The 25,639-nt window shown below is 47.4% G+C and overlaps 1 protein-coding gene across 3 annotated transcripts in view; it reads right to left on the bottom strand.

Annotated features, from left to right (window-relative positions):
• Positions 1-25,639, bottom strand: part of znf423 (zinc finger protein 423) — a 129,333-nt gene that overhangs the window by 29,372 nt on the left and 74,322 nt on the right. Inside the window, exon 19 of one of the 3 annotated variants that reach the window (XM_040034830.1) lies at positions 23,607-23,627. The exons of the other annotated variants lie outside the window; for them this stretch is intronic. Coding sequence (XP_039890764.1) covers positions 23,607-23,627 — 21 coding nt within the window. The remainder of the gene's footprint in view (positions 1-23,606; positions 23,628-25,639) is intronic. 3 annotated transcript variants of the gene reach the window in all.

The raw sequence follows: 25,639 nt of genomic DNA, 5'->3' as shown, positions 1-25,639 counted from the left end.
ATCCTACCATGTGGATTCATGGATTTTTTTTTTTTCACATTCTGTCTCTCACAGTTGAAGTGTACCTCTGGTGCAAATTACTGACCTCTGTCATCATTTTAGGTGGGGGAACTTGTACAATCGGTGGCTGACTAAATACTTTTTTGCCCCACTGTATATATATACACTATTATGATAGTGAACTCTAGTATAGCGTAAATAATCCTGTTAAATAATACAAATAATAACTTGTTTATGCTTTCAGACAGAAACACGAGCACAAACACACACTCCTCACTTCTGTCAGCCTCAAATACAAACAAATAAATAAATGAACACAATGTTATTAATTATTCTGAGGCAGGAATCAAATATAAATGTGTCTGGAGATTTGTGTGTGTGTGTGTGTGTGTGTGTGTGTGTGTGTGTGTGTGTGTGTGTGTGTGTGTGTGTGTGTGTGTGTGTGTGCTTCTAAACAGACTCCCCAAAGATCAGCAGAGAGGCATACCAGCAGAGCAACAGACAGAAGAAACAATGCAGAAACACATCGAGAGGCAGATGTTGGCCATGTACGAAGGAAGGACGTGTACATCGTCTGTGGGCGTTACTGCAGAAAATAGGATTTAAATAGCGTGTTCTCTGCAGCCCTTTGACTATGCAAAGGTCCCCATCAGTTTGACAGCAGCTCTGTTCTGCACAAACAGCACAGTAGATGTTCATGTCGAGCTTTAAATCGCCGACAGCAGAAACTGACTCGTACAGCTAATAACCATAAAGAAAGCTGATCCAGGCTACGTGACGGCACAATCTGGATTAAAAATTCAGACACACACACAAGTGCTCAGCTAAAAACACTCTAGCAGTCTATTTAAGAGAGTTCACATGCAGAGCAGAGCCACTGCTGGGGCTCATCGGCTCTGCCTCTCAGTCACACAAACCCTCACATCGTCGCACGCATCCGACACGCTGCCGTTCCGCCTCTCTGTCGAGGCTTCGCGTTATATCGTTAATTACACTTGACACCGCTTCTTGTGCGTTTTATATGTGTGTGTCTACGATGTGTCCCCAGAGGCTCGAGGGGGGAAAGTGAGGTTCAAAGACCCCCCGCCACAAAGCTAAATCAATATTAATACATGCTCACGCACGTGCGTGCTCACACACTTCCAACAAAGAGATGTCAGCGCGGTGGTTAGAGGGCATTGTTTCACCGTCTCTGCGGTGCTCTCCTTGCTTCTATCGCACCGTCTCTTCATTGCTCTCTCCTCTTTGGATGCAGCAGAGCTACACAATGATGCTGCTCCCATCAGCTCAGTGTTTTGTAGAGAAAACAAACAGACGCCTTCCTGGAAGTGACGGGTAAGAAGTACACGAACACTTCGTCTGCCAACCTCGGCATGCTCGTCTAGCTTCTTTGAGACGCTCCATCATTGCTGTGCACATATTCCACCTCAGTACTGTGTTTGGCCGCGTCGCTCGTTCTCGTGGCTAATATTACAAAATGTCTGTTTTTGCTGGCGAAACAACTCTTCCCTAATTGTTATGGCATCACTTCACAGTTCACGTAATCTCCAAACTCTCACAGCAGACATTAATCACTTTAAATGAAACTGAATGTGCACTGTTGAATAAAGGCGCACTCGCAGGCCTGCATTTGAATGTTATCCTGTTATGTAGAAGCAAAAAAGCCATTTTGATAAAGCATCATCTATGGTGGGCTTAACTGCAAGGATCACATGAAAACGTGCATGAATAGAATAAAGAAAACAGTTTGCAGACTTTAAATCGGGCTTCTCTCTGGAAGTGTCCAGTGAGACTGGAGCTTCTAGAGCCATGCTTACAGAAAACGCTGCATTTGGAGCAACCGTCAAATCTATTTTTAATTAAAACTGTATTTATTAAATTGGTTAGATTGAAAAATACACCAATCAGGTTTGAAGTCCTCGCTCAGCGTGACTCGTCGGCCCCACAGCTGACACGCTCGGGCTCAGTGATGGCCTGTGGGTTTGTTTTCACTCAACAATGCATAGCTGTTAGCGATTATGGGTCGATGTGAATTACACACGAACACTTGTTTGCATTAACTGGAGCGCACGCACACAGACACACACACGCAAAGTGAAAATAATTCTCTAATTTGTAGCTACACAGCAGCTGGAGTTGGAGACGCGTCGCCCAGCCTGTGTGGCTTTTACTAATTGCCTCTCCACCCAACCATGCTCGACCAAACATCGGCTCATGGCTGACTTCATAGAGGAGCCTCTGTGTGTGTGTGTGTCAGTATTTTAGCGTTGTGTGTTGTCTTTGTCCTTTGTCACTCAACGCTCATCAACATCAAAATAACATCTGTCAACTTCTGTACAAATACACCTGACAGTCACAGCTGACGCCTGAACACACACACACACACACACACACACACACACACACACACACACACACACACACACACACTCCACGCCTCCAACTCGAAACAGTAAAAGCTCGTGATTTCACGACATGCGAGTGTGTGTTTTTCATCTTACTGGAGCACATCTGGGTATATTGTGCTCGCTCTGCTCCAGATGTGTGTTTTTAACCACCACAGGCTACATCACACCTGGACACCACAGAGACTCTCGCACACAAACAGACACACAAAAAACAGAAAGAACTAATGACCCATGTCACCCATAAACAACCCAACCCAGGGTCTGAGCCTTCATATGTCTGAGAGCTAACAGAGGCTTGTCTGTGGAAAGTTCATGTCATTGCTTTCATTGCTACGCAGCTTTGCTGTGTCTCTTTCCCCACACAGAGGTGTGAAAGCAGAGGAGGCACTACCTGTGTGGCCCCAGGAAGGACCCTCCTAATGACTTAATTGAGCTAATTAACAATGATAAGACATCCAATCAGCACGCTGGCTTCCTGAAGGCTCTTGTTAGGAGCTAATTAAAGAACCAATCACAGCGGGAGAAGGGAAGGTGCTGTGTGACAGTAACAGGGTGAAAGTGTAGCTCATATTTTTATTAGGTCTAAAATTACAGCAATGACACTAACGTCAGACACTGTGTTAACGTTGTGTACTGGGAACCAGTGCTCACACTGGCTTATGGTTTCAGCGCACGGTTTGTTCATGTTGTTGACTTTTGTAGTGAATCACCTTTAAAGCACCGACTTTTCCCTTTATGAATAATTTAAAAAATGAACTCTTAGGATTCATATTTCCGTGTCCTCCTGTTTCTAATATCTAATTTGAACAGTCATGTTTATATTTATGTTGCTTCACTAATTTCCTCCCACCATAGAAATACAACAACTAACTCATGTAATCAGGTAACGGTGGCTCTTTCTTATCTATGACTCCCTCCTTTATACGTGTGCGACTCTTCTGCTGCTTCTACGACTCAAAATGTTGTCGTCACGACTGCGACTACGTGTGACTAACTGCAATAAAAATTACTTGTGGAACTCCTGCATTAACCCCCATCACGGTACGCTCCCCATCGCCGTCGCTCCCTCCTCTTCTCCGTCTTCCAGGGGTACTGTTCATGCAGCGTGGAGTCCTCTCTTCCTCTCTCTCAATCTGGGCTCCGTGCTGTGCCGGTTTAATTGCAACAGCACCCTCGTGTGCCAGTCGGGCAGTGTGTGTGTGTGTGTGTGTGTGTGTGTGTGTGTGTGTGTGTGTGTGTGCGTGTGTGTGTGTGTGTGTGAAGAGATGGAAGGAGAGACCTCCTCAGAGTGTTCAAGGATAAGCAGCAGGGTGTCAGGCCACCTTCCTCTCTCCTCTTCCACCCCGTTTTCCATTTCCTCTCCTCGTGCTTCTCCTCTCTTGCTTCACCTTCCCTCTCCTTGTTTCCATCCAACTCATCTCTTGCCACCAGGCAACTGCAGGGACGGCTCCTCTCATATCCCACCTCCTCTGCACTACTGCTGTCTCCTCTTCCTCCACCTAAATCTGCCCTCGTCAGCACTGACACATCACCACTGTATCTTTTCCTACTGACACCCATCTGTCCTCCATCCTCTGGTCTCTCTGTAACCTCCTCCCGGTCGTACCTCCCGTGATGCCCAGGGAGACATGCTGTCAGGGCTCCCTGCTCCTCACTGCTCTCCTTAATCAGCTGTCAAATATCAAGCGTTCGCTCCACTCGTCTTGCCTTCGATCCCCCGGTGGAGCCCCGACATGCATACACATGGACATGGACATATACAGTGTGGCTGCCTGGACAGAGCCAGAGCCCAGAGGTCGGTGTTCGTGTTAAAACGGCAGCATCCGAGTCCTGAAGGATAATGCTGGGAAGATATGTGGACATCACCATCCAGAGACAAAGGAAAGCACCTGATCACACACACAGAGTTATGGATACCCCATCACTTGCACACAGGTCATGATGATGGAGAGCTTGTCTGTTTCCCACCTAATGACAACAAAACACTCGCCCACTCCGTCGATCTGTCAGAGCTGTGTGTGTGTGTTTGGTCACGTCAATGAGTGCGTGTGTGGTTTATTAATTCATTTATTTCCTAATGTTGTGCAGCTAGGGAGAGAGAAACAAAGCTGAGAGGAGAGAGGGAGAGTGTTTGGATGAGAAGAGGAAATAGACTGAGCGAGATAATGATGGAGGGAGCAGAGAAAAGGATGGAGACAAAGCCGAGGCCGAGAGACGAACGGGTGGTCCAGAGCGGATGAAGGATTGAGGTAACGTTGTTTAATCACCTCAGCTTCTGCTGCTGATTCTAGACACACAACACACACTTGTCTTAATGATTAGTCATTAGCCAATGAACCCACTGGCAGACAGACAGGCAACAATAAATCTAACACAGCCATCATCGGTGTCTTGCAGGAAGCACGAGAAAACACAAACGCACGACCAAACGCCGAGTTCTCATTTCTGTGATCTTGGAGGGTCCACAGCAGGAGATCTCAGCAGCAGCTGCTCGACACTCGAGCTGCTTTAGGAAAACCAACGGACACGTGATCCTAGAACAACGACGAGACGAACTCTGAAAGTTTTTCTGCATCGCGCGAGTCAACCAGGAGCCGTGGGTGGCACACGTTAGATATTGGGGAAAGAAAAACTTACGCTCCACCCCCCACAATTTTTTTATCAAGTCGCAACAAAAAAACAAGTATCCAAGTAAAACTCGAGCACAATAAGAGTCACCACAGTAGCTTCTCCCTGATTGTGCAAGGCCCAGCGGTGGGGTCCATCTCATGGCTTGACAATAATGCATGTTCATTATGTCAGTATAACTTCTGCTTATTAGACTAAACTTTGTCTGGATTGTCGCACAGAAAAAGTTTCCAGGACTTCTTCTGTCAGATAAACACACCAGCATCGATGTTTGCCATCAATACGCTTGGATATGAATGGAAGCCATTTTTGCCAATATTCACGGTCACACTGATTTCATTACTTAATTCATTTTATTATAATGACTATCATACCAATATCAGTATTTTATTTATTTCTGACTTTAGTACTGAAGTGCATCACATGCTAGTTCAAAGAAAACACACGCGTGTTGTTACTTTATCGTACCATGGGCCTGAACTTTAGCTTAGCAACACGGCTTTACGTGACTCGATGTGTAGCTCTCTCTATTGTCCTGTGACTAGACAGGGTTTCCAAGCCAGTGAAGCAGGGGCACGGTCCCAACGGCCCAGCCTCGCAGAGCAGCAACACACTTACAGTCATACACATACTGTATAATGTAGAGGAGGAACCCTGCAGCTCAGCAGGATAAATGGCAACCAGACGGCCAACGCACACACACACACGTGTGCCAACCCAGAAGAAGCGCCTGCACCACCCGTAACCTGATCTCCATCCACAGCTGCCCCAACATGTGACCAAACAACAGAAAGCAGAAGAAAAGTGAGACACGAATCACATGAAAAGAAACAACGACGGGGAGTAAAAGAAACAGTGAAACCAGAAGAAGAGCGGGACGAGCGCGAGGCAGCGGATTAAATGGGAGAACAGGGAGAGACAAAGGGGAGCGTGCGAGACAGAGAGGTGGTGCAGCGATGAAGGGGCCCCCAGGGGCCGGCGGTGTGGACCGGTCCATTCAAAACATAGCAGGGGGTGCATTCTTCCATCTCTCTCTCCCTGCCTGGCATTTGCCTCCAACTCCTCCGTCACACACCTCGCACACCAGGAGATCCGGACCAATAAATTGGGAAATATGTGTATATGTTTGTGTGAGAGACGGTTGGCTGCTTCCATATCGTGCAGTGTGCTGTTTGCGCTCTGTGCACGTAGATAAGTGTGATAACACACGTTTGTTGGTTTTTCGGCTGCAGGTGAACTCTGGCGCAGATTGTGCACGCGCACACGTGCCCGTGCGCTTAGCCCCACGTAAGCTGGGTTATTCCTTATATGCACCTTCTGGCAGGCTTTTGCCCTTTTGTGTGTGCAGTATAACTGTGCGGGTGTTTTTCCAAGGCAGGAGACAGAAAATCTGTTTAATCCACAGCAGCCCTGCACACACCAGCACAGCATGCTAACACAACCATAACACATGCGCAAACACACACCAGCGCTGTTGTGTCGGTGTGCGTGTAGCTTAGGGAGCTGCCTTGATACCACACATGGGTAATCCATCCACCACCTCACAGAGAGTGGGATGCAGCACGAGGGAAGGTAGGAAAGATGGATAAATGTTTGGGGAGAGGGATACGAGCTTGAAGAAGTGCTGGAGACAGTAAGAGGGCGAAGCTTTCTCCTAACTCACATCTTATTTCTTTGTCTCGTAAAAGTTACCTGTTGTTTACAGCTTGTCTCAGTATAAGGATCCACAGGACTGAGCTCTTTGCAGAAAATAACTCCGTGTTCTCCTACATCAAATACATATTTACCATCTTATCTATGCAACGCATAATATATATAGCCTCTGTGTTATATTGGTGGGCGGAGCCTCTGTACTCTCAGTCATGTCAAAATGAGAAAGCCACATTAGTCTGAGCGCACCACTCCGGCCATGTGAGAGCATCCAGTGCTACAGCTGTACAGTGCTCTATGATTGGTACAGAATAACTCACTAATTAAAGCAGATAACTAATGTGTGCAATATTTTCAAACTACATTTAGCTGCCGAGTCCTGACTGATGCCTACTGAGTCAAATGTTAAATGAAGGCTTGTTCAAAGCGACTCCATTCCTACGTTGAAAGCAGAGCTACAGCAAACGGCGTACAAAGAGACGATATGCAGCGCGGCTCGAGAGCCAGATCGTATTTTATAATGGTGTGAGGACACAGTGTGCCCGTGGACTCTGCGTGCTTCCTGTCCTGATCGTCTCTCCCCCCTTTTCTCAGTTTTCCCTTTAATTTAAACGCCCTTTTCCTTAGCTGGGAAACGACACCTTTTTAAAAGGGCCAGATACAAAGAAACGAATACAAGCACGAGCGGAACGACAGAGGAAAGACATCCTAATGACCGGCTGACCCCTGATCTGTCGAAGCAAAAAAAGCGCAGGAATGAAAGCGTGTAGGAAGAAGTATGGCACAGTGAAAAGGACAGGAAAGGAGGACTGCGAGGAGGCGGGGGCAGATGTGATGGTTAGTGTGCATTTAACAATAACTGGGTGGAGAAGAAGGGAGGGGAGTTAGGGAAAAGTGAAAATCCAAAATAAATCCGGAACAAAAGAGCAAAGGATGAAAAACGGTTTCAATCAGCTACTTAGTTTACTGAAATCAGTCTTCAGTTCAGCAGTTAAAAGGCTGACGCAGCGTTTGACGAGTATGAAGAAAGCGAGTCATACTATATAAGAACATCAGCACGACGCAAAAATGTAAATGCGAATGTGATGAGAAAGACGAGAGGACGCCGCGTAAGAGGAAGGAGAGGCACATAAAACCATAATTTAACAAGAGAATAAATAGATGGAGACGTAATGGAGGGAGGGAGGAAGGACCAGAGGGGGACCTGATGAAGGGACGATGCGGGGGGCCGAGATCTAAGCCTTACCACTCCTCCCTACACTCCTACCTAGGAAAAGAGGGATTTGCTCTCCCTGGGAGGGATGGAGAGATGGAGGGAGGCGGGGGAGGAGAGACGAGGAGAACAGGAGGACCGCTGAGCGAGAGGGAGGGGGGTTATGGAGGGAGGATGGGGGATAAAGGCAAAACAGATCAAGAGGGAAAAAGAGGAAGATTTATCATAAAAATCATTCTGTGGAAAAAATCCCCACCATCCTCTCCCAGTGACCGATGCTCAGGAGACGGTTTTACTGCAAAGCCCAGCATCGTTGGGTCCTCGCTCGCATAATGCAACATCTGTTGTCCAGTCAAAACAACTGAACCCTGAGCCCACGTGGTTCCTGTCAGTAACCTCAGAATCACACGTAAACTCTTCTGAGAATAATAAAGTCCTCAATCCCAGAAATCACCTTAAACCAGTAAACTGAAGGATTTGTTTCCCTCTCACTGCATGACATCTTTGTCTTTGCATCTTTGCATGGGTTCCAACGGGCTCCAAAGCAAACATTAACAAGCTGCACCCCGCTGCAGCGAGCGTGTCGACGAGACACAAAGCACACGCGTACATAATCCGACTCACTTTACCAAACAAAGATGCTTCTGAAATTTAAAACAAACCATGTACACATTTTGCACAAATTTCCTTAGGAAATCAGCGACGTGTGTTGTTGAAGGAACAGGTGAGGTCAGGTAAACTGGTCAAACATGAGGTAGCTGGGACTAACATGAACATCACACAGCACCTACTGTCCTGCTCGTTTCCCTCTAACATGCTGTCCATCTTTTTCCCCATTCCTTCCATTTAATCCAAATGTCTTTGGGAGATTTTGGATCCTTTGTTTTCTGAAGCTGCATCGTTACAGGAAGCTTTGTGTATTTTTGCTGCAAATGTATTTCAACCAGTTGTGCTTTTAAGTACCGAGTGAACTCTGTCAGCAGACCTTTCAAACTTTAAGTTGGCAGTCTGTTGCTTTGTCTACTCTCCACACTCCACGTGCGCAGACACGTTCCTTATGGGGAGATGATGCTGAAGTGCATTCTGGGAGAGGCTTGTTTATAATCCAGCAGCCGGCCTTCACAGCTGCCAGTCAGCTACCCAACACACACGTGCACACACACATACCGAAGAAGGACTCCGTGTGTGTTTGAAAGAGGGACCCGAGTCGTGCAGCGCACAACTCGAACAAAGATTGACAAAAAAACAGCCCCCACCCCCACGTTTCTCGAGAAACATGTAAGAGTTTTTGCGATGCCCCGAGTGTCTCTCCATCCCTTCTCCCTCTCCCACTCTTGCTGTCGTTCCTTCCCAACTCAAAACTCAATTAGTAAATTAGTTCCAGCTCGCTAAGCGATAAACAGCAGCCTGGGAGCACGTAAACACACACTCCACACTCCATTAGGGCTCCACAAGCACCATATAACCCAAAAACCCTCAGTACACAGGTACACAAACTCACACACTCCCAAAGTAATTAATTTATCCACTCGCAAAGGAATCGACATGAACACAAAGCAGCACAATGCCCCCGTGTATGTGGTGCATTTGGCATTTACTGCAGACAAGTCTCCACGTAACAGACACGCAGTGCAGGCCGGGGATCGCCGCTGACGTGGAAAGAGAGCAAGGACGAGACAAGAGAAGACAGAGGCTGAAGAAATAACCATGGAGGAAGAGGCATTTAAAAAAAGGAAAGAAGAAGCATCAGGTGCCTGCGACCCCCTCCCAGAGATGAGTGTTTGCAAATGTGTGCGTGCATTTGCATGCAGCCACACACACACAGCTCCAAAGTACAGCTGAGCTGGTTAAAAGCAAGCTTTCATGGCCTTTAAAAATTAAAACACACACTCGAGCTCAGTGGTGTATTTTGACAGTGTGTGATGACCGTGGGTAAAGCACTTAAGCTGCTGTAATTAGCCTGATCGCCGTGGCGACAGAAGATGCTTTCTTTCATCCCCTCACTTCAGAAACCGGCATGACACACCAAGACACACTGACACAAGAAACATGTGCACACATGACTGAAATGTCTGTTAAGCCCAAGTACAGACTCACTGGGGAGGGCACGTTACACACTTACATACAAAAACTCATGCACGCACACACACACACACACACACACACACACACACACACACACACACACACACAGTATGTGGGGAAATCACAACAGTGACAAGCCGACAAAAAGCAGCTTGATCTTGGTTATATACCAAAAGTTGGCCGCGTAAAACTGAAATACACGCCTCTCTGTGTCTGCCATTGAAAGTCTCTTTGTCTGCCTCCCTCTGTGTGTGTGTGTGTGTGTGTGTGTGTGTGTGTGTGTGTGTGTGTGTGTGTGAGAGAGACTACTGGATTTAGACGTCTTTGATATGTTACAACTTTCTCAAAAATATTTTGAAGCTTATTGAGGAGAAGCAGTCGTTGATCAGGGTGCACGTCAGTCAGAGAAGTTTGGGTATCTTTAAGCTAACTTGGTTAACGACGTTCTTCCAAACTGACACGTGTGGCTGACCTGTAAAATCTCACACAAACACGATTTACATGGTGAATTAACAACATGACAGCAAGTAGTAAAATCTAGTAATGTGTGTTTGCATTTGAATCATTTTAACGATTCCAGTGTTTTTGTACGACTGCAGGGAAAACAAACGATGTAGATAAAATGAACATAAAGACAAACAGATTAAGGACAAAAAAGGGGAAAAAGGTGGGGAAGACAGCTAGAGGGAAAATGAAAGGAAAACAGAAAGGAGGGGGGGCGGTGGAGCCGAGCCAGGGCTGAACAAAGAACTACAGTAACAGTCCACTGGCCTTACAGCTGCTCTCTGCACACGCTCCCTGGGCTCTGGCTCTGAGTATGCAGTGTGTGTGCATGTGTCAGTCTGCTGCTGTGAGGGTCCCCATAGGTGCCCACCCTTTCAGCAGTTGGACGGCCAACTCATAAACCCTCCCGATTTGCAGCTCCTCCTGCAGAGAAGGGGGGGCTGTGCTCAGAGGAGGAAGGAGGACGAAAACTGAGAAAGGGCAGCTGTGCCTCAGGTGGTGGGTAGGTTGTCCACTCCAGGCAGGTTTGGTGGCTGAACCTGAAGTTTCTCTAGATAACAAGCAGAGCGCAGCAGTGTGTGTGTGTGTGTGTGTGTGTGTGTGTGTGTGTGAGAGAGGCAGAAACACTTAAAAGCACTTTAACCACTAAGATGAAAAAGCACTCCATGGTGCAGTCCATTTACCTGAGAGGAATTTAAATGTGCAGCAGCAAATATTTCTGATGTTCATGTGTGTAGGTGGATACTTTGTGAACCGGATCATCTTATCAACAATAATCAGCAATAGTCAGCTGACACACGCACGCAGAGGAAGCCCCGCTGTTGTAATTAAAGGTGTCCTTGACAGCGAGACAGACCGCGTTCACACTCTTGGATGTTTGAACATCAGCACACTTCTTGCACCAACCGTACCTTTCCACATCAACAGTTTCATGGTCCATCTGGTGAGCACACACACACACACACACACACACACACACACACACACACACACACACACACACACACACACACACACACACACACACACACACACACACACACACACACACACCGATGCCTGCTCTCTGTTTGACAGAGGGTGCTAATAACTGACCAAAGGAGCTGATGAATGGCTGCACGTACAGACAAACCTCTTTATTCACAAACACAGATGCATCGAGCACACGATTCTGTGCGACTGAGGACACACAAAGACACACGTTTAACGCCGTCACTGCATCGTTTTTGATGCATCTCCTCTTCTTTGTTTCCCACTGTGAAAACCTCGGAAGCATCGTCTTCAGCAGTGGATGTGTTTGTGTTACAGGCCATGTCTGTACTTTAAGCTTAGTGTTACTGCAGCGCGCTGGGACTGCTGTGTGTACTCGATCTGTATGCATGGTGTGTGAGTCTGTGTCTCGAGCAGAGAGCGTGCGTGAGAGTGACAGACGGAGAAAACGAGAGGAAGAGAGTTGTGTGTGTGTTTGGTCCAGGTGCTGGGACCTGTGTGTGTCCCTGGGCAGGGAATGCAGGGATCCCTGGACTCTCCTCTGCTTCCTGCTAACGAGACACACACACAGCACGCCTTCACACTCCCGCACACACGTACGCGCCGCATCGATCAGGGCGAGGATGAGGGTCGCTCTGCGCCCCGTTAGCTAACCGCTAAGGACAGAGCGCCTCAGGGCACGCTGCCCCCCACCTACGCACGCACACACAAATACATACATGCAGATATCTCATCTGAATTCAGCCCCAGAGTCGGGCTGAAATGCGTCTCACATACTAAAAAGGCTTCACTGCTGGATTATGCACCATCTACAACACAACTGATGGTGGTGAACACTATACAGTGGCACGACAACAAATACAACCGATTTGTAACCGAACGCCCCCGACAGCTCCATATCAAACACACATACATGGGCTTAGATTAATTACTCCTAACATCTGGTCTGAAGTCAGCCGTGTCTCGGGAGCATCGGTGGAAATGTGCGTGTCCGTGGATGTTTGCGTCACGGTCGCCGGTGTTGTGCGTTGTGCAGCGGTTTGCCTGAAAAGCCCTTTTAATCATCTTTCTTCCTAAATATGGAGGAAATATGTTTGTGTGTGTATTCCTGTGTCAACAGGCTCATCAAAGACACGAACGCTGCGCGGCAGTTTTTATGTATTCTGTAATGTCGCGTTTCATCCTGCAGAGAGGACGTGATTGGCCTTTAGGGACCGCACACACAAATGCACACACAGACACAGGCGGCATCATTAAAAACCATTTGCAGACATTACATTACAACATTAAGTGGCTAACGGCTACAGCAGCACCAGGGTATTAAACTTTATGATCATTATTACAGGAGATGATTGTTTGAACAATTAAAGACAGCAGGCAAGACGTAAAACAGTCAACTGCTGTACGATTACACGATTCACAGAAAAGAACAAATGCGCAGATGCAGAGAGACGCGAGGACGTAGCTTTCATCAACACTGTTCGCACATCTCACATCGATACGTTTGATTACACTGTAACAACCTGCCTCTTCTCTGGCAACAGTAACGTTAGTAACGATGTATCTAACCCGAACCGCTTGTTTCAAAACGTGACGGCGTGCTCTAAGAGGTATAATTAGAAACTACAGTAAAAGACACACAGGCACAAAAAATGTGCTGACCGAAGCAAATATCTGGGAGTAACATCTGGGTGAGTAAGCGGTTAGAGACACAGGGAGGAGAGGCTGACGCTCGCTCCGCTCTTCTTCTTCTGCTGTGGCCTGAAGAGCAGCAGGGAGGAGAGGACGATGGGGAAAGGCCGGTTACTTCTGTGATGCAGCGTTCTGCGTGTGTGCGTGCCTGTTTGTGTGTATGAATAATTCAGGTCCATGGAGAGGGCAGCCTGCTGCGGTAATGAGGAGGACACGCATTGATACCAAATATTGCTGGTGGGAAGCTATCGATCCAACAGCCATTTGTCCAAACTTTAGTCGGGGAGCCGGCGCTGTCTGCAGGCGCGGCAGTGACGGACGGACAGCTGGGTAGGAGGACGCTGATAAAAGGAACAGTAATTACCTCCGAGTAGTAAAGATAAGAAAACCTAAACTGTGTTTTTAAACTGTGCAGTCTTGAATCAGATGTTAAAGCTGGAAACACAACTCGCTGCGTTCCTCTACAGGAAGTCGGGACCACCGCAGCGTACATTAACTCTGCTCTTGCTCCGGATTCAATTTCCCTTTTGCAGATCTCTCTTCCTGCACTAACAATGTTCCCAGTTTGTAGATGTGCACATGCAGTACTTTCCAAAAGTCCAAATCCAACCTTCCAGTTCAAAGGCAACCGAGGCGCCAGAGACTGCACCGTGCATTCATTTTTTATAATTGTGCTGGGCTCATACTCCATATAACACAGCACTATATAAACCTTATACTGTCTGACCGTGTAATAAAAGTATTACTGTGTGTCGTTTACCCCTAAAGCCCTGGCTGCTCCTGTTTGGCCCGCTGTGGAAACCAGGCGCTTCATGTAAGAGCTCACAATGAAAAAATACAAAATAACAAACTCCTTTGAACCTTCTTGCAAAAATTTCCCATCTCCTCGTGTACACATGGGCTTACACACACACACACACACACACACACACACACACACACACAGACTCCCTTGGTTTCCTGGTGTCACAGTGTCAGATATTCCAGGTTAGAGAGAACACTGGGGAAATTACACTCCTACCTAGGCCTCTAGCGCTGTGAGCACGAGAGAAAGAGGGGAGGGGGGGAGAGAGTCCAGCGAATCTCATGGGTACACCTGTTACCTCAGGGAAGGTGGACAGACAATGAACAGAGGGAAGTAGTGATGGGGTTGGTGGGGAGGGATAGGATGATGGAGTGCAGGAGAGAGCGGGAGGGATTAAAGACAAAGAGGACAGAGAAACAGCAGCAAACCAAACCGGGCCGTTCAATCAGTCCCACAGCCTCTCATTATGTGAGTGGGGATTTCACATCACTGCATGTGAGATATTCTCTGCTTAGACGTATCACCGATTTAACCCACATATGGTGTCATCAATACCGATGGTAGAAAAATGCATGTGTAGCCACATGTGTGTCGGCGAGGATGGAAGGTGCTGGAACATCGCTGCGTGTGCAGAAAAAGAACGTGTTGTTGTCACTCTGTGCAGACGGACACGGCTGCAGAGCACGTCTGCTGTGTTTGCACAGACTTGGGTCTCCTGGTTTTAATCAGAGTATCAGACGACGTAGATAACGACGGCTAACCCGGCCGTGGACACGTTACAGATACTGTTTGTCTGCTTCAACAAACCACAGAAGATTTATTCTCCACGTTCTGACTGAAAACTCAGGGCCACAAATGTGAGTGTGAAGGATTCAAGTGGTGATTTGTGCTGCCTGCAAAAACTACAAGAGTTTGTTTGTGTTTATCATGCACAGAGCACAAAGGTACTGATGATAAATCAGTCGTGTCTTCTTTGGTCAGGATTCCTGATGATGCAGCCATCTTTGTTCTTTAAATATCAGGAGTCACATGTTCTGCACTTGGACACGTTTGCGTGTCAAAAAGGCCTAAACAGTACAAATACGTAGGAAAAGAGGTAAGAGTGGCGATCTTTGCATCAGCGGGTTAAGGAATCATTCTGTGACTTTATTATATGAGTAACTACGATTTAAGGAGGAGCCGTGCGTTCGTTTCTAAGCACGTGAGAGAAGGGGGCTCGCTGAAGGTTCTAGAAACAGTGCAATCAACAGGCTCAAGTGGCTTATTGTCTCAGTGACATACAGACAGAGTCAAAGCTTGTCACCTGATTGGTCTTTAGCAGCGATCTATGCGACTGATGCAGGTGCTTTATTGCGAGCTTCCCGCGGCACTAAAAGCTCCGATTGAAAGTGGAATGGCGGGAGGTGTTTCCAGACGCTTTTCACAAAGCTCGATTGCTTTTGGCTCTGCGGTTAGTCTGACACAAAGTGGCACCGGGAATCAAACCTACAGCCCCACTCTGAGCAGCCACAGCGGGCACTGCCAGGCCGCGCTCGCAAACACACACCCACACACGCTTCCACGCCGATCCTACTATAAACACACACACGGTTACTACCAATCACACTGCACTCGCTCATTCACGCGCTTTTCCTGTCTTTTCGTGTCACACGCACACACGTACCCGCCCAGCCGCCCCGGACACGAGTTCTCTGACCCGAGCCGTCTCTCTACCTGTAACAGAGCAGTAATTACAACGTGACACCAGACAGACTAAAAACAGCCCTGCAATTAATCCTGCGCAGAGCGGGGAAGGTGTCCGTTTCTACATGTTTCCTGCAGATTCATGAATACAAAGAGTTTCTTACTGCCACAACTTTAGACCTGTGTGAGTAAGGCACACGCCCACAGTCCACGTTTTCTTTACCACAACGAGGTCCTAGTGGCGTGCTCGCTGTCTGCCACGTGACGGCTGAACGAGACTGGACATACAAGCAGGTTATATGTGAAACAGACGACTCAAAACACCGAGCGTGCAGGAGCAGGGCAGTTGCATCTAGGACACACCCGACTCCTCAACTATAAAGAAAAAACATCTGGATAGCATCCAAAGGCACACACACACACACACACACACACACACACACACACTCTAATGAAGCCCCGGTAGTGACGAAGAGCAGCAGGGAGCGGCGTGGATCGCCGAAGACAAGCGTGTGCGAGCTTTCGTCGCAGAGTGTGCGTATGTGTGTACGAGCATGTGCGTCTCCGGCGGGATAATTATGGCGCTCCTCAGCAGCTGAGCGTGCCAGATGTACTGGGAGAAGGAGAAGGAGGTGGTGGGGGAGGAGGACGAAGAGGAGGAGGAGGAGGCGCGGCGCAGAGCAGAGAGGGAGCCCAGCACCAGGAGCAATGCAGCAGGGACTATACAGAGTTTTATGTGAATACATTAGTGTGTGTGTGTGTGTGTGTGTGTGTGTGTGTGTGTGTGTGTGTGTGTGTGTGTGTGTGTGCGCGCGCGCTCGCTCATACCTGGGCATTCGTGTGTGTGTGTGCCTACATAGGAGAACGACTCTGTCTGTGCATACGTGTTTGTACGTACAAATATCAGGCGTGTGTGTGTGTGTGTGTGTGTGTGTGTGTGTGTGTGTTTGGCATGACCAATTCAGTTTCTTGCCATCCACCATTAGCAGGCTGGCTCTGTCACAAATGAGCGTCTCTCATCCAGCAGAGATAGAAGGATGGAGAGAGACGGAGAGCGTGAGATGAGGAGCAGAGAGAACAAAGGGTCATAAAAGACCCCAAAAGTTCAAACTACAGTCAGACAGATTTGCATAATGACCACAACTGCCATTACAGTGCGTGTGCGGGGTCAGCGCGGCGTCTCATGCATCCCTGTGATAGAGCGCTGCAGGTGAGATGCTGTGCAGACACACAAACACCAGAGGCCTCAGATCAAGTGTGTCCTACCTGTGAACTGCTCCCACGTTTCATTATTTAAACACCTGGCGTGGGCGCTCTGTGTCGTCATCGCTGACGACAGTTTTCCAGATTAAACGAAGTATCAGAGATTTTTTAATCTCTCTGATAAAAATGGTGCAACATAAATAACATGCACACAGACTCCACGGGCCTCGAAGCCATTGTTGCGACACTGACGGGACAAACGCATCTCTCATCACCGCTGCGTAAAATAACACAACATTTATACACTGTTGTGAAGCAGCATTGTGAACGCACGCACAGTGACGTGTGAGTGTGCTGAACGCTAGAAAGACGGGCTGAAAAAGGAGGGCAGAAAGTAAGAGACTCCTCAGTGGCTGGCTTTGTCACCTCCTCACCCAGGAGGAGGGGAGCAAAGCACCTTGGGAAATTACTGAAAGCAGAATGCATTGATTTATCCAGGATGATGTGCATGCATGGCTGTGTGTGTGTTTTTGTCAGAAGGCCTTTGTACTGCAATAAAGAGAACAGCCTGGTCGACATCTGCTTAGAGCCGAAAGACGTATCACCCTTCCTCTCGTAGTCGTGCTCACTCCTGCCTTCTTCTGTGTAATTATGAGTCAAAGAAAACCCTCCAACCTCTCCCAGCGTGTCGCAGCATCCCACCTCCTGCTGTGCTGCTTTAAACCATCCTTTCTTCCTCTGCTGGAACACGAATCAACATAAAGCTGTGAAACCTATTTATTACTTATGATGGCCAGCAGCAGTGACCTCAACAGCCACTTTTTATGCTCCCAGAACACAGTTTTGCATATATTGAGCTTTCTCCGCCTCTCTGCCATCTCCAGCAGCTCTATAATCACATCACATTTCCTGAACATCTGGCAGCAGGCTCGTACAGTGTGCACACCAACACAAAGACCATCACGTTCTTGTTCTAACATTTTGTTTAAAAAGCCTTCATGAGGTGGATCCAACCACAAGTATATAGAGTGCTGTGCAAAAGATGCTGTAAACAAAGAGCTTTCAGAAATATAAACGATTGTTTATTGGCCCCAAATGTATTCTGCAGCAGGACAACGAGCCAAAGTCATGAAGAGCTGTCTTCAGCGTGAAGAACAAGAAGTGCTGCAGTGATGCTACGGCCCCCACAGAGCCCCGAGTGTGTCTGGGATTACATGAAGGACGTGAGGGAGCCGACATCCAAGATGTTTGGAACAACCTACCAGCCGAGCTCCTTCAAAACCTGTGTGCACGTGGACCTAGAAGAAGGCAAAGGGTGCTCACGCCAAATATGGATTTTTCTTTATTCTCTGCAGTTTGTTGATTGATGATAAGAATGATTAACACTTATTTCTTAAAGCATTGGTTGCTTTACAGCACCTGCCTAAAACCTCTGCACAGAGCTGTGTCAGTTCGTTTTAGCAGTTTTTCATATCGCTGTTCTTCTTTGTTCATGCAAACTTAACATCCTACCACAGCGTGGAAATGTGATCAAAGTTTAGACTTTGACTGCAACACCTCCACATGTTTGTTATATTCTGCACTGTCCTGCAGTTGCATCCAGGCTTCAGCTGGCCTCACATTCGACTCTAGATTACTCTGAGGCTTCACCACACTAGCACGCTTTACGGTCGGTATAACGTGCCGTGTCCGGTTTTCTCAGAGGTCTCGTGGTTTGTTCAAATGCAGCTTTGCAAACCCGAGCAGTGCCGCCATCTTCTTCTAGAGATAAGAGGCTTTGCTTCCAAATAAGCCGCACGTGTTCATTCTTTTGATAACGGCACTGTGGTGAACTTCCTCTGAGCACTGGGCAGGCTGGCCCCGGGCTGATGGGACTATGGACCTGAGTTAACACATACTTGAATGTCCCATTTACTGATGGTCACTTAATTAAGTGCATCTGATTAAGAGCACCTGACTGATACTTAGCATCTTAGCTTCTATGGGAGGAAAAGGAGGGACTTCTTCACAGGAGTGCATGGACCCAACCCCGAGTGGCCGTTCAGGGAATTGTAGTTTTTGGCACGCCCATGCTGATAACTAAACATTTGTTTGACCTGTAACACTGTCAGGAGATCAGCTGGTCCATGATGCACTTACATGTAAAATATATGAGCAGACTAAATTCTCAGTTTTTAAATAAACCATTTGTGACATATTTGGAAAATATTAGTATTAAAAATTAAACGTAAATCTTGTAACAGTGGTTTTTGCAGCTACATGAAGATACCCGGTGTTATCAACCTCGACACGCGTGCTTTTCTCCACAATCGTAGCTGCACTACGACTACCTCAGTACAGAAGCATGCAGTACAACCACAGACGGAGTCAACTACAGCAAAACTACATCTATCAGCTGCTTACAATGCAGCTGCATTAATAACATACGAAACTCCCACAGTGGACTGACACGTGTCTGTGTGTGTGTCTGTGTGTGTGTCTGTCTGGCACCATCCTCCTCTCTCTCTGCTGGTTCAAACAAGGCGAGCAAGGTGACCCTGAATCGCAGGCTGTGTGAGAGTGTGTGTGTGTGTGTGTGTGTGTGTGTGTGTGTGTGTGTGTGTGTGTGTGTGTGTGTGTGTGTGTGTGTACAGTCCCAGTAATTAACACCAGCCACTAATGAAGTCCAGCTGCTCGGCAAGACGACCGAGTGTGAGCCAAACTCTGCCAGAAACCGCTCTCATCCTCTCCGTCTCTCTGCTCGCGTCTCCGGCTTTAGTCATCCAACCTTCCACGCCTCCACCTTCTCTACATTTCATTTCATATCGATCTGCGTTGCCTCCAAGTCTTCTGCAGTTTCTGTGTCTGCACCTGCACGTTTCCTCTCCTGCGGTTTTCCATCAGTACGAATCTCACTTTATTGATCTTTAATCACCACTATTTTTGTCACTGTGGCAGTTTGTTCTCTCACTCTGCTGTGCTCTCCTTCTTGTGCCATTACATGATGCTTCTTTCAGTTTTGTTCTATATTTAGCACAGTGCTACTTTTTATTCTGTATAGATTTAAATGAAACGTGTGTTTTTTAGATTCAGGGACGAACCAACGAACTGTTGCCTTATTTCCACTGTTTCAGGTAGAAATATCATCTCCATGACTACAGGGTGACTGTGATGATGTGTTTGTAGAGGAACAGCCATCAAGGTATCGTCGTCAGGTTCAAGAGCAGCCCAGGAGAACATAGTGATGATCTCTAGTCTCAAACTCATTCTTCTGTACAAATTTACATCCTGAGAAGTTCTCACACGATTTGTTAGATTTCCACACTTCAAACCCAGATGGACTAAAGACAAAAAACACAAATGTTTTTCTTTGAGAAGAAAAGGAGGTGCTAACATCTGTGTGTCCTTGTCAACCCCAAAGTGTCACAATGTGAGAAGTTACATGTGTAAGACAACAGGAAAATAATGAGCTAGATTATATTATCCATCTGATAATCCACCACTGGACTTTGGACAGCTCTGTAGATGTTTCTGTAAATTGTTTTTCAACCGTTCTGCGTGGATCACAAGCAGCTTATCTGAATATATTCCTGAAACATGTAAGTGCCGCTGATGCCGTCAAAATAGGCTGAGGATCAGAAACCTGTCAGTCCTGAAAACAGCAACAATCTGAGTGTAACTGTACAAGAATATCTAAAAGGAAACATCACCAACAAACATGACTGAAGTTCACACAGTCTGCGTCCGTCTCTGTCGTACACCGAGCACGGCGTCGTCGTGCTGCACGCCGCACGCTGTAGTAAAGCCTCCTCAGTGCAGCCCATTTAAAGGCTAAACCTTATTGCATTACTGCACAGGCCTAGCAAACGCACGCTCAGTCGCTACCAGCTGTGACAGATGTGCCTGTCACAGGAGAAAATGAATTCAGAATAGTTAGTGAATTAAGCAGGGAGTTAATTGTTGCTTGGCCTCTGTTTATGAAGCGCATAAAGGCAAAGCGCCTTGTTTGTCTTGTGACAATTAGCCAGCACGGTGTGTGTGTGTGTGTGTGTGTGTGTGTGTGTGTGTGTGTGTGTGTGTGTGTGTGTGTGTGTGTGTGTGTGTGTGTGTGTGTGTAAAATGGTCCTGTTGTCTTTAGCAGCTGGTGCAGCCACACCTGGACAGCTTGAGAAGGAAAAAGAGGGGGGGGATGTAAAGGGGGCTGCAGGTAGAGATGCTGTACATCAGTCTGTGCTCAGCCACAGATGCAGCACACGGTGAGAGAGACGTCGCCCATGCAAAGCAGGAAACTTCTATATGTGAGGTAAGAAAGCTGAAGCTGCATATACACAAATCCTCGCGAGCAGAGCACACACACTCATTATTTTGTGTTGTGATAGCTATCCTGGTTGGGTCTCTCCCAGACTATTTGTCAGTGTGTCCTATTAGGTTTCCAAACAGCTTGTAATGACTGGTAATAAACAGCAGAAGAAGAAGAAGGTAAATCAAGCGAGAAGACGACAAAATGAGCTCTCCAGGGGACGGCTGTGCTCCCAGCCTCCAGAACACTCACACACACGCAGAAATACACCAACAATCCTGTCGACGTATTCATGCAGTCAATAAAAGCGACAGTGGCAGGTTATGGGCGCTAACAAAGAGCAAACGTGTCACTGTAACAGAGTCAGAGCAGTTAGAGGAAATGTGCGACTGAGCAGATAAAACTGCACGCTAGCAACACGTTAGCTTACGGCCAGGAAGTTGTGACTGTTACGTAAAAACGTACATTTTAAATAAACTAAACCTTAAAAATTAAGAAAAAAAATCCACAAATGAAAGAATCTGATTTGGTCAAAACTAACACTCGGTTCGTCTCTCCTCCCATCCTCCTTCATCCAGCCCTCTGCGGTCCCCTCGCTCTCTCCCGCTCTTCGTTCCCTTGTCCCTTCATCATCACTCCCTTCCTCCCTCTGGTGTCACAGCTCACTGGCTCCAGGTGGTGAGGGAGGAAGGGAGGAAGGGATGTAGGGAAGGATGGATGGAGGAGGAACTGAAGGCAGGAGGAGGGGTTTCTGTCATCTGTCCCTATGTTGATGCCACCACGATGAAGAGCGACATGCTGCTCGGCGTTTGCAGTTTCATTTCTTTCATGTAATCTCGAGATAAACCAACTCCTTGGTCAAATACTGTGAAACAGCCGCTTTATCCTGTCCTACTTTCACTTAGACATAAATATTCCAACATGACGCTCACGTGTTTGTAAAATAGAAGCTGTGTTTAAGCAGTAAAAGCAGTATTAACGGTGTTACAGCAGCTCTACTGACGGCAGAGGGCCAGGTGTGTGTGAGCAGTTTGCTGGGAGAGTGAAGGAGTTTAAGTAGCTTTTACTACTTCAGAGCACCAACTCTCGTCGGCGGTGATACAACTGATCAAAAGCCAGACAACGAGACCGTTTTTCCTCTGACAGGCCGGCCGCTTCCTTCAAGGCGCGAAAAAAAGTAACAACGTCCAAATCAGGATTTAGCATGTGTGAAACTCCAAGATGAGTTTGGACGCCTCCTCACTGAGCACACAGCGATGCACTTTCTTCAGCTCAGATGCTGGTTATTCAGCAACGACAGCAGCCGGAGCAGTCTGCATCTTATTAGTGCAGGTGCAGCAGGGCAGAAGAGAACAGCAACGCTGCTAGCCTGTGGCAAAGACGCTCACACACACACACACACACACACACACACACACACACACACACACACACAGTGAGCCCTCAACCACATTATCCACCTCCATTGACTCTAAAAGCTTCTTACTCGCCTCATTAAGTCTTCAGTGACACAAAGTAACCACACCAGACTCGCGCAGCACCACACACACAGACGTACAGATAGGTGTGTGTGTGTCTGCACACTGGTGTTAAAGGGGGGGGCTTAGAAATGTTTGTACAGACACACATCGGCTCAGCCGCAGCCCGTGGGACGGCTGCTTAGACATTACTAGTCAAGCGCGTCGCAGATTTGACTGCAGGCTAACAGACAGGTTGAATGCAGGTTTGAAATGCCAAATAAATGCAACCTCCAGGTAGAAAATAAAAGCAAGCCAGTATTATTTAATGCCCTGGTTCACACAGGGCTTCATAAACTATTTATGGTCTTCACCCAAAGTCACCATCAAATTTAAAAGGTGAGCGCGCTGGTGCTTTAACTGAAATGTGCCCAGCTTCATTCAGGGAGCTTTAAGATGCTGTTGCAGGGGCAGCGATGGCCACGTGTGCATCTGACCAGCTACAAAGTTCATCAGAAATGTAAAGGATGTAAATAAGGGGAGCTGCAGTTATTATGGTGCATTGATGTAAATAGGTAAGTAAAGCTCATGCTGAGGACACATCATTAGCCACCGCACTCCACAGGGAACACTTAGATCCAGGTGAGTGGCCACTCGATACCTCCAAGGCATCTGTGTGTGTGTGTGGTGTGTATGAGGTAGGGAGGACAATGAAGCATGCAGCTAGCAGTGGGGATTGGGGTGAATGAAGATCTGAGGTGAGGTAACTATGCAAAGATTCAGCCTCACTGTGTTATTACGCACACTGACTCCTGTGCTGCACCTTTATTTTCCACATCATGCACTGTGACTGTGTTCTACCCCTGAACTCAGTAACACAAGAAAAAAGCTCATGAATACTGATACTAGTCTGTATGTTCAAAAGCAGTAAAATGTTCATGATGATGGGCAGGCAGTGGGACAGCGTAATGCTGCCTTGCTCATAGTGGGAGACAGAAAGGGGACAAACCTTGCCGACAGGCGGGCTCTTCTACAGGCCATCCGTTTGGCAGGTGGGGATGAGGAGAGAATGGGCACAATTAGTTATCTGTACTGTGAACGTGCAGCGTGTGGGGAGGAGGCAAACGCAGTGTTAAAGGTAAAGGAGCTCGCTGTCATCAACAAATACTGAGTGAACCTCATCATCCCACAGAAAACATCAGAGACACTGAAACTCTTTCAGAACAGCTGCTGCAGACTGATGTGAGGAAATCTGTCAGATACTTTTAACGCTCTGATCGCCTCCAGTAAATATGACACGGGAGCGTAGCTAAGGCTTAAAGCTGAACTATAGAGATGCACAGGAACGAACTGATGCAGGCGAGTCGAGGAAGACAAAGGAAAGGTCTGAGACGAAGACAGCAAGGACACTTAGCTGCATCAAAGTGAGCATTATAACCAGTATGCTAATTGGAGACTGGTCCCTGATTAGTACCAATGGAAAGGGCTGACAACATGCTGCGTGTGTGTGCGTGCGCTGTCTGTGTGTGTGTCTGTGTGTGTGTCTGAGAAAGTGAGGCCTCATGCTGTGAAATCTAGACTGAGGTGATTAGTAAAGCATTAGTGGCTGCATGCAACACTCAGAACACGCTGTCAAGGACCTTATTTACACGCGTGTGTGTGTGTGTGTGTGTGTGTGTGTAGGGAGGGGTCTTTTAAAGGTATAATACATCATTTCAAAATGAGCGGTCTGCTCTAAACCACAAAACGGGGACAACACGTGTATGCTTCTTTATTCTGTGAAAACAAAATGGATTTGCACGCACACACACACACACACACACACACACACACACACACACACACACACACACGCGCTCTCGTCTTCACCTCACACTATCACACAGGGAGGGAACTTCTTCATGATGTGCAGCTGCACAGCAGAAAACAATACAGTCTGCCAAAAGTCGCTGCGCTGCAGTCCAAGGAGACACACACACACACACACACACACACACACACACACACACACACACACACACACAATGAGAAGGAGGCAGAGGAGGCGACAGAAAGACGAAGACAAGCGAGTGAGCCGCACATTAGAAAGAGGAGCTGCTCCGATGTCGCTCTTGGTCTTGGTGACTCTGAGCAGAACGGGCTCCTGTCAGCTCGGAGCTCCCTGTGAGCGCAGAGATCATTCCTCCGTTTCAGCTCCTCCACCACTCTGAGCTCTGCCTCCCTCTATCTGGGTTTTTCGTCATCTTGTCCTAACCCCCTCGTGTCGTCTCCTCGCGTGTCCGAAACACAAGAACACGCTTTGTCTTTTACGTGCTCGTCTCCTCTCCACCTGCTTAGAAATATTGGAGACTAGAAAAGCTGCACACACACTGCTCTGTGATCACACACACACATGCACAGGTGGGATATGCCCTTACTGTGCATGAAAACCTGCAACAGCAGACGTTTGTAGTCTTGCAGGAGCACGTTACAGAGACGGAGGCCGTCCTGGTTCTCATCTCAAAGACGATTGAACCGTCTGTCCTCGGTTACATAAAACGCACAGATTGTCCAATGTTAATTATTAAACCCGATGTAAACACATTATTCTTTGCTTTCTTTAGTATATAGTGTCCTGGCCCTTAGGCTGCTGTCTCACACACACAACAGTCTCCAATGGCAGCTTTGTACCAGAGGCAGAAATGGATAGCTCAATTTCTTTCTCTCCATCGCTCCTCAGTGTGTGGGAGATGGACTGAGGCTGTGTGTGAATGTGTCCATGTGTGTCTTTAAACAGTGTGAAGTGTGGGCATTTCCACTCCACCACACTATTATTCTGTGTTGAGTAGCTGCATAAAGCACTTTCAGTGGTCCAGCCTTACAGCCGGCCTCGCAGGTTAATCCAGCGTTGCTGTAACGCTCATGCGAGCGGCCACAGGTGCGATCCCCGTCACGTTTCCTCGCTGTAAACTAGATATCTGCTCGGTGTCTGCTCACAATTTCCTCTTGGTTTTCAGATGAGTCGTATCAGTAAATAATAACATCATCGTGCGGCAGAAACCA

Source organism: Simochromis diagramma, unplaced genomic scaffold (assembly GCF_900408965.1).
Source record: "Simochromis diagramma unplaced genomic scaffold, fSimDia1.1 OVJJ01000333.1, whole genome shotgun sequence".
In the NCBI taxonomy this organism is placed as follows: domain Eukaryota; kingdom Metazoa; phylum Chordata; class Actinopteri; order Cichliformes; family Cichlidae; genus Simochromis; species Simochromis diagramma.
Note: the sequence above shows the minus strand (reverse complement) of the source record. Positions and strands in the feature narration are given on the sequence as shown.